Below are 16,688 nucleotides of genomic sequence, written 5' to 3'. Positions count from 1 at the left end.
TCACAATCTCAACCACTGTGCTGGATGCCTCCAGGAAGAGATGAACAATGTAATGAATGAAAAGAGAGAGGGGGCTGGGTGTGAGGCCGAAGCACGCGGATCACTTGAGGTCAGGAGTTCGCGACCAGCCTGGTCAACATGGCAAAACCCTGTCTCTACTAAAAATCCAAAATTATCCCAGCATGGTGGCACGTGCCTGTAATCCCAGCTACTCTGGAGGCTGAGGCAGCTACTCTGGAGGCTGAGGCTAGTTGACAAAGCAAAACTCCACCTCAAAAAAAAAAAGAGGGGAGAAAAGAGAAAAGCAAAGCCACCCAGAGAAGCTGCAGCCCTGGACAGAGGGGCAGACACAGAGCCCTCCTCCCTCGGGTCTCTGAGTGACCCTCCAGGAGTGCAGAGCTGCGGCACTGTCACCACTGTGCCTTCCCAGGACCCCTGGGAGCAAGCCCCTGAGTGCTGCCCTCTCTCCTGAAAGATTGAGGTTGGCAGTCTGGGTTTTCAGGGACAAGCATTAATTAGCCACCTCTACCAGGCTGAGAGCAAGCTCGGAATGGAGACAGTCAGGTGTAGGCAAACATGGGTGTGAACACATCTGTACAAGCAAAGCGGGTGCACACACCCCCCAAGTCCTTCAGGGGCCCCCACAGATGCGTCACCTGGAAGTGACCAAAGGGCAGTTCTAGGAGGTCAGAGCCAGGGCTGGCGCATACCCCACTGTATTGCCAGTGGCAGTCATGTGGCCAGTACAAGATCGAGATCCATAACCTTTAGTGAACGAGTGATGGGGTCTCTCCATAGATGAGAATACAGGGAGTCAGAAAGAATTGGTTTCAAATCCTCACTCCACCACTCAGTGGCTGTGTGGCCTTAGGCAAGTGCCTTAACCTCTCTGGACTCCAGTACCTAACATACAGGAGCAGAGGAGATACTAAAAATATTTCACAAACCAGCACAACGTGGGCACGGACCTATCCTGGACTTCAGCTGTCAGTAAGCCAGTCAGAGCAGACAGCAGCCATGACACCCAGCACCACCAGGCCAGTGCAGACCTGGCCAAATTTCTACCAGCCAAGGTGGCAGGTGGATTCAGTGTGCCTCCTCCTCCCCTTCCTCACAGCACTGCCTGGGAGTCAGGACCGCCCGGAGTCAGGGACTGCTGAGCCCTTGGCTGCACCTGTAGCGAGTGACAAGCAGGCCTAGAAACCCAGCTGTCTCCCACCCTGGCCTGGCAGGCAGCACCAGCCTGCCCTGGCTGCACCCCTCGGTGCCAACAGCTGGGACCCCTCAGCGGGAACAACACAGAGGAGCCAGGGCTTCCTGCTGCAGAGCAATTTGCCATTCTTCTGACCCCTAGGCCTTTGCCCCAGCTGACTTCTGGAACGGCCTGGTGCTTCCTATAACAAATTCCATGTGTCCCTTAAGAGCCCTGCTCAGGCAGCAGCCTCCCTCCTGAAGGCTTCCTGCCTGCACCCCACCCTGAATGAGTTACTCAGGCCCAGAGTCCCCACCTTCCTCCCTCACGGCTCTGGGGTTACCCACCTGCGCCCCCCGCTAGATGGGAAGCCCCCCTGAGGCTGCAGGCTGGGGGTTACCCTTTGCTGTTGCCCCATAGCCTAGCAGGGGGTAGGTGCTCAGCAGCTGCTAGTCCAAACTGTGGGCTGGGTTACAATGTCCTTTCCGGGAGGGATCTAACTCCAGCGCCAGGGCCGCAAAGCTCAAATACAGATGCAATTTCCACCCTGGCCTGCCCCAGAGGCCCACTCCAGGCCCATCAGCTCTGGTGAATTCTGGGCACGGGCAGTGGGAACCATGCTGCATAATAGGGTCTGAAGAAGTAACTTCAGCCCCCATCTGGAGCCTCAGTTTGCCTGGGCATGGTGCTGCCATACACACTCGGTCCCAGGACTCCTCCCCACCTGGTTTGCTGCTGGAGCAGACTCCCAGGCACCCTAGACAAAAGGAGAAGCCTTCTCAGGTGTTCCCACAGTGTATGGGGGAGCTCACTGCCTGTGTCCAAAGCACCCAGGGGTGCCTGTCATGAATGCCAACCCCTACTCCCCAAACAAGTGCAGAATCTCAGGGGTGGGCCCAGGAAACTGTACCACTAAAAAAAAGAAAACGAAAAAGGAAATCTCCCTGGTGATTCTCATGCTCCTTTGCAGAACATGCTCTAATTATGTGGCCCCCTGGATTGAGCAAGGTGACCTGGGGGAGGGGTGGTGGAGGGGCTCATGGCCGAGACCCGGCATCCAAAGGCTCTGGGAGCCCCTAACCCAGAGAAATGGCAGCTTCTGCAGCTCCCTCTGCACAAACCATTCCACCGAATACTAAATGTGGCAGAGGGTCTGCCTGGCCCTCAGCAAACCCCCAAACTGCCTTCCCTGAAGGCTGCTGCTAGGCGCTTCCCCAAGGGCAGGGGCTATGCCTCCGCCCTCTGACTGAACGGCCTCCCAGATGCAGCTGCCTCTTCCCTCAGATCACATCCCCCAGGCATGGAGGGGCTGCACCTCTTCCCTGGCAGCCCCCCACCCCGCACAGTGGCCAGCACAGGTCTCGTGGGAATCCTGCATCCCACGGGCTTCATCCCCACAAGTGCCCTTGGGGTAACCAGGGGAGCCCCTCACTCCTTCAGGGCCTGAGAACCACAGGGCCAGGGCAGCTCCAGGCGGCAGCAAGAAATCCCACCCTGGCTGGGGAAGGGTTTCCTGTCAGGGCTCAAAGGGCCTGATGGGAAAGAGCCCTGCCGTGGCCAAGTTTGGGCTCTTGAGAGCTGCCATGGACAAGGACTCCCGGCCACTAACGATAGGCAGCTGGACTCCCATGGCCCCCAGGCTGGCTGAGTGGTGACCTCCCACCTCCTCCCCTCCAGGTTCCTCTCTTATCTGAGGCTTTGCTGTGAGTGACCGTCCCTGGACTTCCTTCCTGGCTCTGTGAGGCTACAGCCCCCAGTAGCTGGCAGGAGGGGTCAGCTCCCTTGAGCAATCTCAGGCCTGTTTATCCTCTTGGACAGAAAAAAAAAAAAAAAAAAAAAAAAAACCACAGCCTTGTCATGGCTAAACAATGAGGAACAGAAAGCCCCTTGGCAAAGCAGAACAAAAGGTCACTCCCTCCATAGCAGCAGGCCCCAGGAGCAGGGGGCTGGGCCCAAACCACAGCCCTGGGAGCCGGCCTCTGGTCAACACAGGGGCCCCCTAGGAGGTCCCCAAAACATGGCAAGCATTCTCTAGGAAATGCGGGGCTACGGAAGCTTCCCGTTCCTTTGCTTTGGGTTGGGGAGGCTCCAGTTCACACCCCACTCACCCCACAGGGGATCTTTGACATGTTAAAATGAGGAAATAAGTTGGATAGTACTTGATTCAGTCAGCGTGTTTAGCAAACTACAATCTTCCAAAATATGGGGGGCCCGAGTGAAAAACTGAAAATCACTGGTGAGGGTTAACCTCATCCATTTATTTAACAGGCAGGAATCTGAGACCCAGTGGTGAGGGAATTGGAGAGGATGGATGGATGGATGGATAGATAGATAGATAGATAGATAGATGGATAGATAGATAGATAGACAGATAGATAAAATAGATAAGAGATAGATAGATAAGAGATAGACAGATAAAATAGACAGATAAGAGATAGATAGATAGACAGACAGATAAGAGATAGATAGATTAAAATAGACAGATAAGAGATAGATTAAAATAGACAGATAAGAGATAGATAGATAGATAGATAGATAGATAGATAAGATAGATAGATAAAATAGATAAGAGATAGGTAGGTAGATAGATAAAATAGACAGATAAAACAGATAGATTAGATAGATGATAGAGATAATAGAAAGTAAATACAAGATAAATAGATGGATGATAGAAAATATCAATAGATAGCTATATATATGTATATATATATAGAGAGAGAGAGAGAGAGAGACAGAGAGAGAGAAAGAGAGAGACAGAAAGAGAGAGAGAATAGATAAAAGGAAAGAAAAAAGAAAACTGCACCTAAATCTAACATCCAATTGGTGAGACAGGTCTGACTGTGCCCATTGCACAGATGAGATAACAGAGATGGAAAAAGGCAAAGCCACCTCCCCTGGTCTCCCAGAGACTTTGGGCCATGCCAGGGTCAGGATGGCGGCAAGCAGAGAGAGGACTATGGATAAGAAGCTCGTCAGGGCCCACCCACAGGCTCTGAACCATCTCCCATCTGGGTCCACAGCTCCCATTTCCCTCCTCCAGATTGGGCTCCCTCCTCTAAGACAGGTGGAACCTGCAGTTAGCAGTAGCTCATCGGTTCCGGGCAACTGTGCATGTTAGACCCACTGTCTGGTCTTCTCACCGACATTCACAGGTGCTCACGGAGACAAAGCAGCGTGCCCGAGGCTATGGCAGGAGAGCTGCAATCCTTGCCACCCCCAGTCCTGCCTCCCTTCTCTTGGGGCCCAGAGAGCTTCCCTTCCCCCTCGACACAGACACAGACCCAGGACTCCAAGGGCCCTGGAGCTGAATGGCCCAACCTCAGCAGCTCCTCGCACCATGCAGCCTCCATCCCAGATGGGAACTGTCTCTGTCACCCAGGGGTTAGACTCCCACCCTGTTGCTCCTCCAGGTCTCGGCTTTGGCCCTCTGGGGAGGAAGGAAAACAACAGGATATTTGTTAAGCACCTACTATGTGCCAGGCCAGATGGCAGGCACTATATAAAATCCCAGTTCCACCCTAAAAAGCAGGTGTGCATGGACCCATTTCACAGCTCAGGGAGATCAAGTCACTTGTCCATGGTCCATGGAGAAAGTCAGGGGCAAAAGTGAAAGCAGTGATTCATTCATTCATTCATTCATTCATTCATTCAACAGATGTGCTGAGCACCCAGGGTTGTAGGTGCTGGGTAAATAGTAGCATTGAACAAATCAAATCCCTGCCCCCGGGAAGCTGCCGTCTTAGCTGGGGAGACACATGCACATTCAATAGAGAATTCAAGGTGGTGATAAGAGCTAAGGAAAAGGGTGACACGAGTTGCGGGGCCGGGGCAATGGGGAGATGCCCTTGGCACACTCAGTGCACGGCCAGGAGGTCAGGGCAGTGGGCCCAGAGCGAGTGGGTGAGGGTGAGGATGAAAGCAGCAGTAGGGTGTCTACTAGAAACCTGCTTCATGACAGTCATCGCAAAGGGCTGTCCCAGCATCATAGCCTCTCTGAATCCTCCCCTGGTCCCCCTGAGGCCAGTCCTATTATTATTCCCAAGTTACAGATGAAGAAACAGCCGCAAAGAGGCCTCCGCGCCTCCAGCCCTGCATTTCCTCCCTGGCCAGGAAGACGGGCTTCAACCCCCAGGCCCGCCCCTACCCCAAAGATCCTCTGTGTCCTCGCTCAGGTGTCCCCTCTGCTGTGGGCAGTAACCAGGTTCTCTGTGCCTCAGTTTCTCTGCCTGTAAAATGACAGTGTGGGCCTGGTTGATGCTCTAAGCAAAAGGACCAGCTCTGGGTTCTTAAGGCTGGGTGTCAGAGGCTCAGTCCCTCGTGAGACCTCAGGGGTGCTGGGTGGTGTGTGGCTCATCCACATGAGAGGTGGAGAAACAGCATGAGCTGAGAGGTGGGGGCTGGGATGTGGGGCAGAGTTGGGCTGGTCCTGGGCCTCTGGGAAGGGCGGAGGGTGGATCAGGGGGGCTTCCATGCTCAGCTTCTGCCCCTATCCCCTTTCCCCCAGGGAGGGCAGCCCAAGCAGGCGACTTCTGAGAGGAAAGGGCCAGAAATGTCCCCTTTCCCGGGTGTGCTGGACACCCGGCCTTGTAGGAGGGGCGCTGACTTAGGTTAGAGGGTCTATGTGCCTATGGAGAGGTGCCTGGCATGCTCTGTGCACCGCCAGGAGGTCAGGGTAGCAGGTCCGGGGCATCTGGGAGTGTCATGGACTTTCTCTGAGCCTCCACACTGTCACCTGTAAAATGGGAGTCGTACTCCTTGCCCTGTCTCCTCCAGGGGTTCTTGTGAGGAGCAAAGGCGGGGAGGTCTTCACTTGGGTTCATGATCTCCCAGATTCCTAGGGGCTCCATGGTGGTGCTACAAGGGGCATGCAAAGGCCCTGGTCATAGACCCATGTTACAGAACATGAGAACTGGGTTCTTCCTGCCTTGGTTTTAGCCAAGAACTGGCAAGGCAAGAACACACCCAGGGCAGCGAACTGCCTGGCTTTAGTAGGGTGCTAGATGGCCCGTGTGGGCCTTGCAAAGGAGAGGGCCTCCAACCTGCCTCAAGGGCAAGTGTGGGGAAGCTGACCTGTCACTCCTGGGGCTGGGAGTTCACCCCCAGGCTGGCACCAGGCCCGTTCCTCAGGAAGCCTTACATCAGGAGACCACGGCAGGGCCGGTGCTGTGATGGTGCGACGGAGGCCTCAGTGGGGCAGAGGAAGGAGAAGAGTGCGACAGGCCAGATGTGGTCCTCCTTGATAGGGACCTTGGGCTGGCTCAAAGGGACTTTGCTCAGAGGAACACTGGAAGGGTGATGTGAGTCTGGGTGAGTGGCCAAAACCCAGGCGCCGGGTTCTGTGAGCAGCCCGGCCAGAGGACGATGTGGCTGTGACACCCTGCAAGAAAGTGAGGCTCTCAGAGCTACTGAGGGCCGAGCTCCAGGGAGACAGGACCCCACAGGTTCCACCCTCCTTACACGCTGTCCCCTCTCTTCTCGCCCCGTCCCCCTCACCCTGGAGGACTCAAGAAGCACAGCTGGTGGACAGGGCTGCAGGTATAAGATTCGCTCAAGACTAGGACTCTGCTGGAGCCCTTAGCTAGTAAGGGGCAGGGCCAGGTGGCCAGGCAGGTCTGATTCTGGAGTCTGCGTCAGCTCTTGGGGAATTGAGCAACCCTGGGCCAACTGACTTGCTGCTTGTCCTGTTCCCAGGCCAAGGCCCTGCGAGTACCCGAGGTGGGGGCCCTCCGTCCCTTCTCCTATTTATAAATAGACAGCAAGAGAGGAAGGAAAGAGGGGAGGCCTAGGGGAGAAGGAAAACGCTGAAAGCACCACATCTGCGGTGCCCTCTGCTCTTCCGGCCGCCTTTAGCACAGCCTTCTTTGGGGGTCTTCATGGCTTTATTGTTATTTTTTAATTTATAGAAAGAGACCGGGTCTTGCTGTGTTGTCCAGACTAGTCTTGAACTCCTGGCCTTAAGCGATCCTCCTCCCTCGGCCTCCCAAAGTGCTGGGATTACAGGCGTGAGCCACTGTGCCCGGCCTTCATGGCTTTTCAGTGTTCCGGAGATCACTTTTAGATGCCAGTACCCTTGAGAAGAGGTCATGCTCCCAGCCTTCCCCAGGGAGCCCCCCCGGGCAGGGATCCACCCGCTTAGAATGGAAGATGATATGGTGGGGAGGTGGCCACAGGGAGAAGCTTCAGGCTTTAGGGGTCGAGACCAACTCTTTACACAGAGCTGGAAGAACAGAGACTGTTCAGACCCAGGAAAAGTACCTACTGTGTGCAGGCACAGTACTAGGCACGTTCATATGCCTTCTCTTCATTTTATCCTAGCACTAATGCAATGAGGTCAGGATGACCCCATTTTACAGATGCAGAAATTGAGGCTTGGGAGATTTCGTGCAAATTATCCAAGGTCATGCAGCCAGTGAGTGGCACCCCAGGAGCGACATCAGCCTCTGTGCCCTCTGACAGTTTTGTACCCTGTGATCTTGTCCCGCTCCCTCATTTTACAGACAAGGAGCCCACACAGGGGAGTGGCTCTTCTATGAACACACTGTGAGCAGGGGAGGGTGGTTCAGTGACTCTCCAGGCAAAAGGGTCTCCAGGGTCTTAGGGCAGGTGCCAAAGCTGTGGGGAGGGGCAGAGGTATCTGCCCAAGGACCCAGGGACCCCCACACAGCGGAAACCCTCTTCAAGCAATGCGGAAACCACATCATTTGCATGGCGGGTCACGGGGACTCCTAGGGCGTGGTGGGAGGCAGCAGAGGCATTTGGGTCTTGACCTTGGGGGTTCACAGGAGCCCCATGGACTGCAGGGTGCAGCTACATCAGGCCAGGTCGTCACAGCGACGCCAGGGCTGGTGACAGCGGAGGCCCGTCTGCCGTCACGGAGAGGAATGGCGTCCGCGTTAGGAAGGACCGACCACATCACAGGCAGGCAGCCCGGGGGTGACACATCCCACTCCTGACTCGCTGCCTGTGATGTTGCTTTAGAAATGAGCTGGGGGCAGACAGGAAGACTGGGCTGGTATCCGGTTCTTGGAGCCAGGCTTTGTGCTAAATGCCAGGGTACAAAGACGCTGGGCATGGTCCCTGCCTGCAAGGAACCCTGAGTCTAGTGAGAGACGTCCCAGCCTCTCCCACTGTCACCCTCCAAGGGGCCTGCTGATGTCGCCTGCTCCATCTCCCACAACCCCTCCTCCTCGCCACCCTCAGCATCACCTGCCAGCTACAGGCTCCTTGGTCTTGGTTCCCAGCCTTCTTTCCCTTTCAGATGGACCTAAGCCCCCTTCCTACAATCAAGCCTGGCTCTCCTTAAAAGCTTCCAGCGGCTGCCACCACCTGCACAACCTCCTTAACCCCTGCCAGCATCTCCCACCTGTATTCATCACTCGCCTGTTGCCGTCACAACACAAAGCAGCACCTGGCTCCTCCGCCCCCTTCTCCACGCCTGTACTGCTGCTGCCTCTGCCCAAACGTCCTGACCCGCCACCCCCAACCTGGCAGGGCTGACTTCTCAGCTTCTTTCAAGAGTTCCCTCTGCCATCATTTCAGGGGGTCAGAGGTCCCTTCTAGGGGCTCCTGTGACAACCTGGGTGCATCCCTATACTGCCCACATCCGACCAGTTTTTGGCTAATTATTGGTTCCCTCGTGCCTCCCCCCAACCTTGACAACCTTATATGGGCGCTGAGCCAGACACATGGGCTTTGATCCAGTTCTGCCATTCCCCCACCTCCACTTTGTCATCTATAAAATGGCGACAGAAACAGTGCCCCCTTCACAGGGCTTTATGATTCATGAAGTCAGTTTGCGTGGCGTGCTTGGCACCATGCCTGGCAGTGGAAAGAGCTCAGTGTCACCCGTGTGTCTGCTACTCATCGCCCTACACACAGCCAGCACACAGCCCACAGCTGGCATCTCATAGATGCCGAATTGCTCAACACAAGCAAAGTTTTAATTTTCAATTAGTTGAAATGAGCTGGAGCTAGCATGAGAACGGGGCAGGAAATGGACGTACAAAGAGAGGGGGCGGCGTCCTCAGAGCGACAGACTGAGCGCGCCCATGTTTAGATGACAGCGACTCACGGTCTCCTCCACCACCACCTCACTGGAGGGTGATGTAGGCACAGCGCTCAGGAGCCTGGCCACCTGGGGTGGAGTCTTGGCTCTGCCTCTAATGAGCTGCAAAACCCTAAGTATGTCGTTTAATCTCTGTGCCTCAAAGGTCTTTTCTGTAAAATGGGGATAATGTTCCCCTGCCCCCAGGTGGCTGCGACAGGGAAGGGCACTCTGTGCATTTAATGCATTGGTCTCTTGCCTCGCACCCAAGAAGCACCCGCTAAATGTCAGCTCTTTTTTTTTTTTTTCTTTTGAGACAGGGTCTCACCCTGTCACCCAGGCTGGAGTGCAATGGTACGATCTCGGTTCACTGCAACCTCCGCCTCCCAGGTTCAAGCGATTCTCCTGCCTCAGCCTCCTGAGTAGCTGGGATTACAGGGACGCGCCACCACACCCGGCTACTTTTTGTATCTTTAGTAGAGACAGGGTTTCACCATGTTGGCCAGGCTGGTCGCGAACTCCTGAGCTTGTGATCCGCCTGCCTCAGCCTCCCAAAGTGCTGGGATGACAGGCGTGAGCCACCGTGCCCAGCTAAATGTCAGCTCTTAGCCCTGGGCTCTCTGTGCCCTCCCAGCAACTGCCCGCCCCTAAGGGAAGTGACAGAGAGCAGTCCTTTTGTTTCCACCTCACAGTCAAGGAAGCCAAAGGTCATGGAGGAGCTCGAGGGGCCTGGGGGCACAGGGGCAGCAGCGCCAGGCAGGCCCTGGAATCCTGACCCCCAGACCAGTGGAGGTGCAGCCCATTTCACACCTGAGATGAGCAACCAGCCCTGCCCAGTCTCCTGCCCAACCCAGCCGGGGTAACCAGCCAGCGGTGACCAGGACCAGGCTGGCCCTGTGACTGACTGCAAAAGCTCCAGGGACAAATGGGGTGACACTGACCAGAATCAGTCCGCTGGGGCCAGGCACGGTGGCTCACGCCTATAATCCCAGCACTTTGGGAGGCCGAGGCGGGTGGATCACCTGAGGTCAGGAGTTCCAGATCAGCAGGGCCAATGTGGCAAAACACCATCTCTACTAAAAAAAAAATACAAAAAATAAGCCAGGTGTGGCGGCACATGCCTGTAGTCCCAGCTACTTGGGAGGCTGAGGTGGGAGAATCGCTTGAACTCAGGAGGCAGAGGCTGCAGTGAGCCGAAGCCAAGATCACGCCACTGCACTCCAACCTAGGCAACAAGAGCAAGACTCCGACTTTAAAAAAAAAAAAAAAAAAAAAAAAAAAACAGAATTGGTCCATTGGGCTCAGGCTCAGGCCAGGCAGAGCTAAGGCCAGAGGGGCCTCATGTTGCAAAAAGCGGGTGGAGAGAGCATGCTCCTCACCTCCTGTGACCCCACCCTACATCCATGGCCCAGTCTAAAGGCTTCCTCCTCCTTCCTCAAGTGTCTGTCCCCCTTCCTTCCTGTTCTCTGTTTCTTCACCAACCCAGAGCTGTCACCTGAACTATGGTGACAGCCTCCTCATGGGCCTCCCTGCCTCCAGTCTCTCCATCTCATCTGTGCTTCACACTGAGGCCACAGTGATCTCTGCCCTGTCACTCTCTTGCTCAAAAACTATAATGGCTCCCCACTGCCTCAACTCCTGATAGGAGGAGTGTGTGCGGTGGCTGAGAGCATGGACACTGGAATAAGGATGCTGGCTTGAATCCATACTCCTTCCCCTCTTAGCAGGCAGCCTTGAAGGTGTTTTGCTTTGTTTTTAAATAAAGGAGTTCGTAGACCTCAGTCTTTTCATCTGTAGAATGGGACTGATAAATGCACATACCTCCTGGGGCTGATGGGAAGACTCAATAACACATGGAAAGTGTTTAGAAAATTCCTCCCAAATTATAGTTGCTACAGTTTTCTCAATGTAGTTGCTATCACTACCTCCATAAACTGGCCCTAAACTTACAGCCTCATGTGCTGCTGTCACTGTCCCCAACAAACCTTTGGCTCCAGCTAGGACAGCTGGGACAGTCTAACATTGTCCTCTAATATTCGGTTTTTGTTTTGTTTTGTTTTGTTTGAGACAGGGTCTCGTTCTGTCACCCAGACAAGTGCAGTGGTGCGATCTCAGCTCATTGCAACCTCCACCTCTGAGGTTCAAGTGATTCTTATACCTTAGCCTCCCAAGTAGCTGGACTACAGGTGCACACCACCACATCTGGCTAATTTTTTTTTTTTTTTTTTAAGTAGAGACAGGGTTTCACCATGTTGGCCAGGGTGGTCTCGAACTCCTGACCTCAAGTGGACTCCCAAAGTGCTGGGATTACAGGTGTGAGGCACCTCACCCGGACTGTCCCCTAATACTCTTTCCTCCATACCTCCCTCCCCACACCATTCTTCTCCCTGTAGCCACTCATCCTAAACCTGCCTACCTTTCAGGGCTCAGCGGTTAGGAGGTCCCCTGTGTGGGACTGGAGAAGGGCAGAATCAGGAAGGGGACAAGAAAAGACCAGGGCAATGACCAAAGGACCAAGTCACAACAGGAAGGAAGTTGAGCCAAGGGGTGGAGGGGTGATGTCTAGGGAGAATGGGATGCAGGAGCGGGGCTTGAGGGAGCTGGGGGGCAGGACAGGAAGGAGCAGGATTAGGGGCTTGCAAGGCTCAGGAAATGACAGCAGGAGCTGCTGGCGATGGGGCCACAGGAGCCTGGGGCCTCTGTAAGTTGCAGCCAGAAACTGGGGCTGGGGTCAGTGGGAGGAGGGGCCAGCAGGGACACCCAGAGCACTGGTGGGCGTCCTGCTAATTAAGGCAAAGGGCCAGAGCCCTTCCCCAGGGGTTCACAATCAAGTCCACAGCTGGGCCACACCTGGGCCTTCTGAGCTGGGTGACGTGGTGGTGCAATCTGCACTCCACTCCCTGCCCAAAGCCACTTACTCCAGCTGGGGCCAGGGAGGTCCTTGCTAATCTCAAGTGACAGTTGGGGCCACTGAGGTTCAGAAAGGAGAAGGGAACTGGCCAAGTTCTCCCGGAAGCAGAGGCTGGGCCAAGATGAGGCCTCAGACCCCTGACTCCCAGCCCCAGGCCCCACCCATTCCCATGGCCTCTGGCCTTGCTCCTGAAAGACCTTCAAGAACGCCTCCCGCTGACAGCTCAGAAGATGTCCTCCCTCCTCCCTGTCCACAGCCTGCCTGCCTCCAAATCCCCTCCCGCTCTGCTCTCCCACTCAGGCACACTGATTCTCTGAACCTGTGGCCACATCAGTCTCACTAGTGCAGGGCCACGCTCAGACTGAAGCAGACGGTGGGCCACTGTCTGGACAGCAAAGGAAAACAAACAAATCCCCCTGGGGATTTCTGTACCGTCTCCAGTCAGAGTGGCTGCGTCAAACCCGAGCCCCAGCTCCAAAAGGGACCCACGGAGGAGAGATCCGCTAGGCCTCTCAAGGAGCCAGTATGCCTGACAGAGATTCACCCTGCGGCCCTCGAAGTCAGGTTACACTGTCTGTTTTCCCAACAGAACATGCCCACTAGTGTCCAAAAGAGGGGAGAAGGAGGGCAGCTGGCCCTCCTGGGTCCTGAGAAGGGGCTCTGCAGCCCTCTCCAAACACCCAACACTTGCTGTGAACTAGCTAACAGGTCTCCTGAATCCAGCAACAGAATCAATAATCTAGCAACCATGAACCTCCAGGGTGATAATTCCAACCCCTCCACCCACTGCAAAGAAGAAATAGAGGCTGGGTGCAGTGGCTCATGCCTGTAATTCCAGCACTTTGGGAGGCCAAGGCGGGCAGATCACTTGAGGTCAGGAGTTCATGACCAGCCTGGCCAACATGGTGAAACCCCATCTCTACTAAAAATACAAAAGCTAACCGGGTGTGGTGGCTCACGCCTATAATCCCAGTTACTCGGGAGGTTGAGGCTGGAGAATAGCTTGAACCTGGGAGGCAGAGGTTGCAGTGAGCCGAGATCATGCCATTGCACTCCAGCCTGGGCAACAGAGCCAGACTCCATCTAAAAAACAAAAAAGGTCGGGCGTGGTGGCTCACGCCTGTAATCCCAGCACTCTGAGAGGCCGAGACAGGTGGATCATGAGGTCAGGAGATCAAGACCATCCTGGCTAACACGGTGAAACCCTGTCTCTACTAAAAATACAAAAAATTAGCCGGGCATGGTGGCGGGCGCCTGTAGTCCCAGCTACTCGCACCACTGCACTCCAGCCTGGGCAACAGAGTGAGACTCCGTCTCAAAAAATGAAGAAGAAATGGGGTCTCAGAGATGCAGGGTGGCTTGTCACAGTCCACAGGAAAGACAGGCTAGATGCAAGGGCACAGCTGGAGCCCTGGGATGCACTGCCAACAGCCCTCCCCCTGCACTCCCCCTGCACACTTGGGGCTCAGGCTTGGAGCAGAAGTAAATTATATCTTCCAACCCCCCATCAGCGAACAGACACTTCCTCCTCCAGGGCTCACAGCCAAGTACCTCAAACCACAGTGACATCACTGCCACCTGTGACATCACTACACACCACAGTGGAAAAAGACTGTGGGTCCCAGGGAGGTGGGCCCTGAGCGTCAGAGCCCCAGCCCCAAGGTCAGCTGCTCAGCAGAGGTGATCAAGGCCCAAAGCCCTAAGGGAAGGGGGCAGGACTCAGAACCAGGACAGAGCAGCCTGCACCCATTACGGTGACAAAGGGCTTCTTCGAGGAAAACGCCCTCCCTGCTCAAGGCTTCCTTGAACCTGTGGGTTCCCAGAAAGCAGGCTCTGCAGTGCCTGCCTACAACGAGGACTTTCCCATAGTGTGGGGAAGGGGAAAGGATCCAGCTCTTGAACTTGGAAAGGTGCCACCTAGGTACCAAGGGGCAGAGAGGCAAACCCCAGTTCTGCCTAAGGAGCTCCACCATGTCCTTCGTGAAGGCTGAAAGGCAGCCGTGAATTCTTGATGGCCCTGGGGCCTGAGTCAGGAAATCATTCCACCCAAAGCAAGTGAGATTGAGGTCAGCAAGAAGAAGAGAATCTGGGGAACCAAGATATTGACAGTGGGGAGTCCTGGGCTCTCCCTCCTGGGGACTTTTAGATACCCCACCCCCAATGTGTGGCCTTTGTCAAGTACTCAAAGCTGACACTTCCCCAATATTCTACGAAAGCATTGGAACCAGGGCTGTTAGGTTTCACAGGTAGGGATGCTTAGCCCCAGAGAGGTTAAGTAACCCAAGCAAGGTAGCACAGTGAGCCAGTGACAGTGCTCAGATGGGAACTGTGATCTCCCAACACCCGGGTCAGTGCTCCTTCCTCGGAGCCATGCTGTCTTAGAAGTCACTTGGAGGCCGAAAATGGACAGCATGACCTCAGAAGAGTCCCCATAGGGCATCCCCTTCTCCGGGTCACAAGTAAACAGAACCTTCAGCAGTACAGAGGCTGGAGATGGAGCAGGTTTTGGAGACCACCTGGAATCTTCCCGTGCCCATCTTGCAAGCTGAAGCCTTGTGCACTGTCTCTGTGCTTCACCAAATGTACCCCTCACTCACCCCCAAAACACACAGCCCCTGTTACTCACTAAAAGGGGTGGTGAAGGGAGGGGAGGTGAGATCCTGACCCCGCCGCCTTTGCCACAATACGGTGTCCTAAGACCAGGCTGTCAAGCAGTGGGTATGAGAGGCCCAGTCAGGGGGCACTGGGGCAGAAGCACAGACAGGAAAAGGCAGGGGGGAAAGAAGTTGCTCTCTGAGATGATGGGCAGCAAAGCCACTTAGACAGGAACTCTGGGCAACTGCAGGGCTGCCAACCAAGCTTCCGGGCCCTGGGGCTGAGAGCAGAGAGTCTGACTCCACAGGGGTCCCCACCTAGGCCTAAGCACCACCCCACGGCCCAGAGAGTCAGGTCAGACCTGCAAAGCCACCAATGGCTCAAATAGCTGCCAATGCCAGGATTAGAAAGCACGTTTAATCCTGACAGCCAGTCCGTGAGGCTAGGATTACTCCCATTTTACAGATAAGAACACAGAGCCTCCGAGGGTTAGAAAGACTTGTCAAGGTCACACAGCCAGTAAAACAGCAGAGCAACTACTCGAGGTTTATCTGATTCAGAGGTCTGGGCCTTTTCCCAGAGTCATCAGTGCTGCTTCCCTGTGCCCAGACGAGGGTCCAGAACTGGGAGCCACAGCACCTCTCCTTTGTTCCTGTTCACCCCATGGCACCCCAAACCCCAGCTTCCCTCCTTGCCCACTTCTGGGTAAATCACACGCATTCTGGGGTCCTGAGTCACCATTGGTGAGTGGCCCCATCCCTCACTACACTAGGGATGTCGAGGGGGTGAGCAACGTGGGGAGAGGACCCCTAACCTCAGCAGACCCCATTCAATGGGAAGGGGAGCCCAGAAAATATCCTAAGAGATGGAGGCAAACAACCCCACCCTGCCACCACTGACTTTTCAAACCCCCTGTCTCCTCATCTGTAAAACAGGGCCATTATCAAGGTCAAAGTCAGATGAATATTTTTTGAACACTTACTATGTGCCAGACACTGTCCTAGGCCAGTGGTTCTCAATCAGGGGCAATCCTCTAACGCCAAAGGATACTTAGCAATATCTGGAGACATTTTTGTCACAAGGGAGGGTGGCGCTACTGCCATCCGGTAAGTAGAGGCCAGGGATGCTGCTAAACATCCTACAGCTCACAGGACAGCCCCGCAACAAAGAATTAAATGTCAAGGACGCTGAGATTGAAAAACCCTATTCTAGGCTAGAGTCTACAGTGGTGAATGAGTCCCTGCCCTCACGGTACTTACAATCTTGTGGAAGGACGTAATAAAAGTGAAAGAAATAGAATAGATCAAGAGCATTATACAGGAACACAAGGCAGGTCGGGGAGAGAGAGCACCTGGCAGGGAGCATTTACAGGCAGGATTGTCTACTTCAGCAGAAGGAAGTGAGGGAAGGAGATCAAGGGACATCAGCAGGAGGAGTATTGGAGGTGAGGGGGGGAAGCAAGTGCAAAGGCCCTGGGGCAGGTGTGTGTGCAGCACACCTGAGGACAGAAAAGCATGGCTCAAAAGCGAGAATGGGGCCAGGCACGGTGGTTCACGCCTGTAATCCCAGCACTTTGGGAGGCCAAGGCAGGTGGATCACTTGAGTTCAGGAGTTCGAGACCAGCCTGGCCAACATGACAAAACCCCGTCTCTACTTAAAAAAAAAAATTAGCCAGGTGTGGTAGCACACACCTATAATCCCAGCTACTTGGGAGGCTGGGATGCCCTCATGACCTTGGCTGAGCTAGTAAGCCTATGTTCTCATCTGTGGATGTGGAAAGTATTCCCTGCCTGGCCCTTGTCACAGAGCCATGGGTGTGAAAATGGGTGAGGTGGGAAAATTGCTTGAACCCAGGAGGTGGAGGTTGCAGTTAGCAGAGATTGCGCCACTGCACTCCAGTCTGGGCGACAGAGTAAGACCCTGTCTCAATAAAAAAAAAAAAAAAA

The 16,688-nt window shown here is 54.7% G+C and overlaps 1 protein-coding gene across 3 annotated transcripts in view; it reads right to left on the bottom strand.

Moving 5' to 3' along the window:
* TNFRSF1B (TNF receptor superfamily member 1B) overlaps positions 1-16,688 on the bottom strand; it is a 43,088-nt gene that overhangs the window by 21,896 nt on the left and 4,504 nt on the right. Inside the window, exon 1 of one of the 3 annotated variants that reach the window (XM_017888028.1) lies at positions 4,511-4,603. The exons of the other annotated variants lie outside the window; for them this stretch is intronic. Coding sequence (XP_017743517.1) covers positions 4,511-4,531 — 21 coding nt within the window. The 5' untranslated portion in view covers positions 4,532-4,603. Of the gene's footprint in view, positions 1-4,510; positions 4,604-16,688 lie in introns of those variants that run through there. 3 annotated transcript variants of the gene reach the window in all.

This window comes from Rhinopithecus bieti, unplaced genomic scaffold (genome assembly GCF_001698545.2).
Source record: "Rhinopithecus bieti isolate Rb0 unplaced genomic scaffold, ASM169854v2 scaffold_16234, whole genome shotgun sequence".
In the NCBI taxonomy this organism is placed as follows: domain Eukaryota; kingdom Metazoa; phylum Chordata; class Mammalia; order Primates; family Cercopithecidae; genus Rhinopithecus; species Rhinopithecus bieti.
The sequence above is the reverse complement of the archived record's forward strand: the minus strand, read 5'-3'. Positions and strand labels throughout refer to the sequence as shown.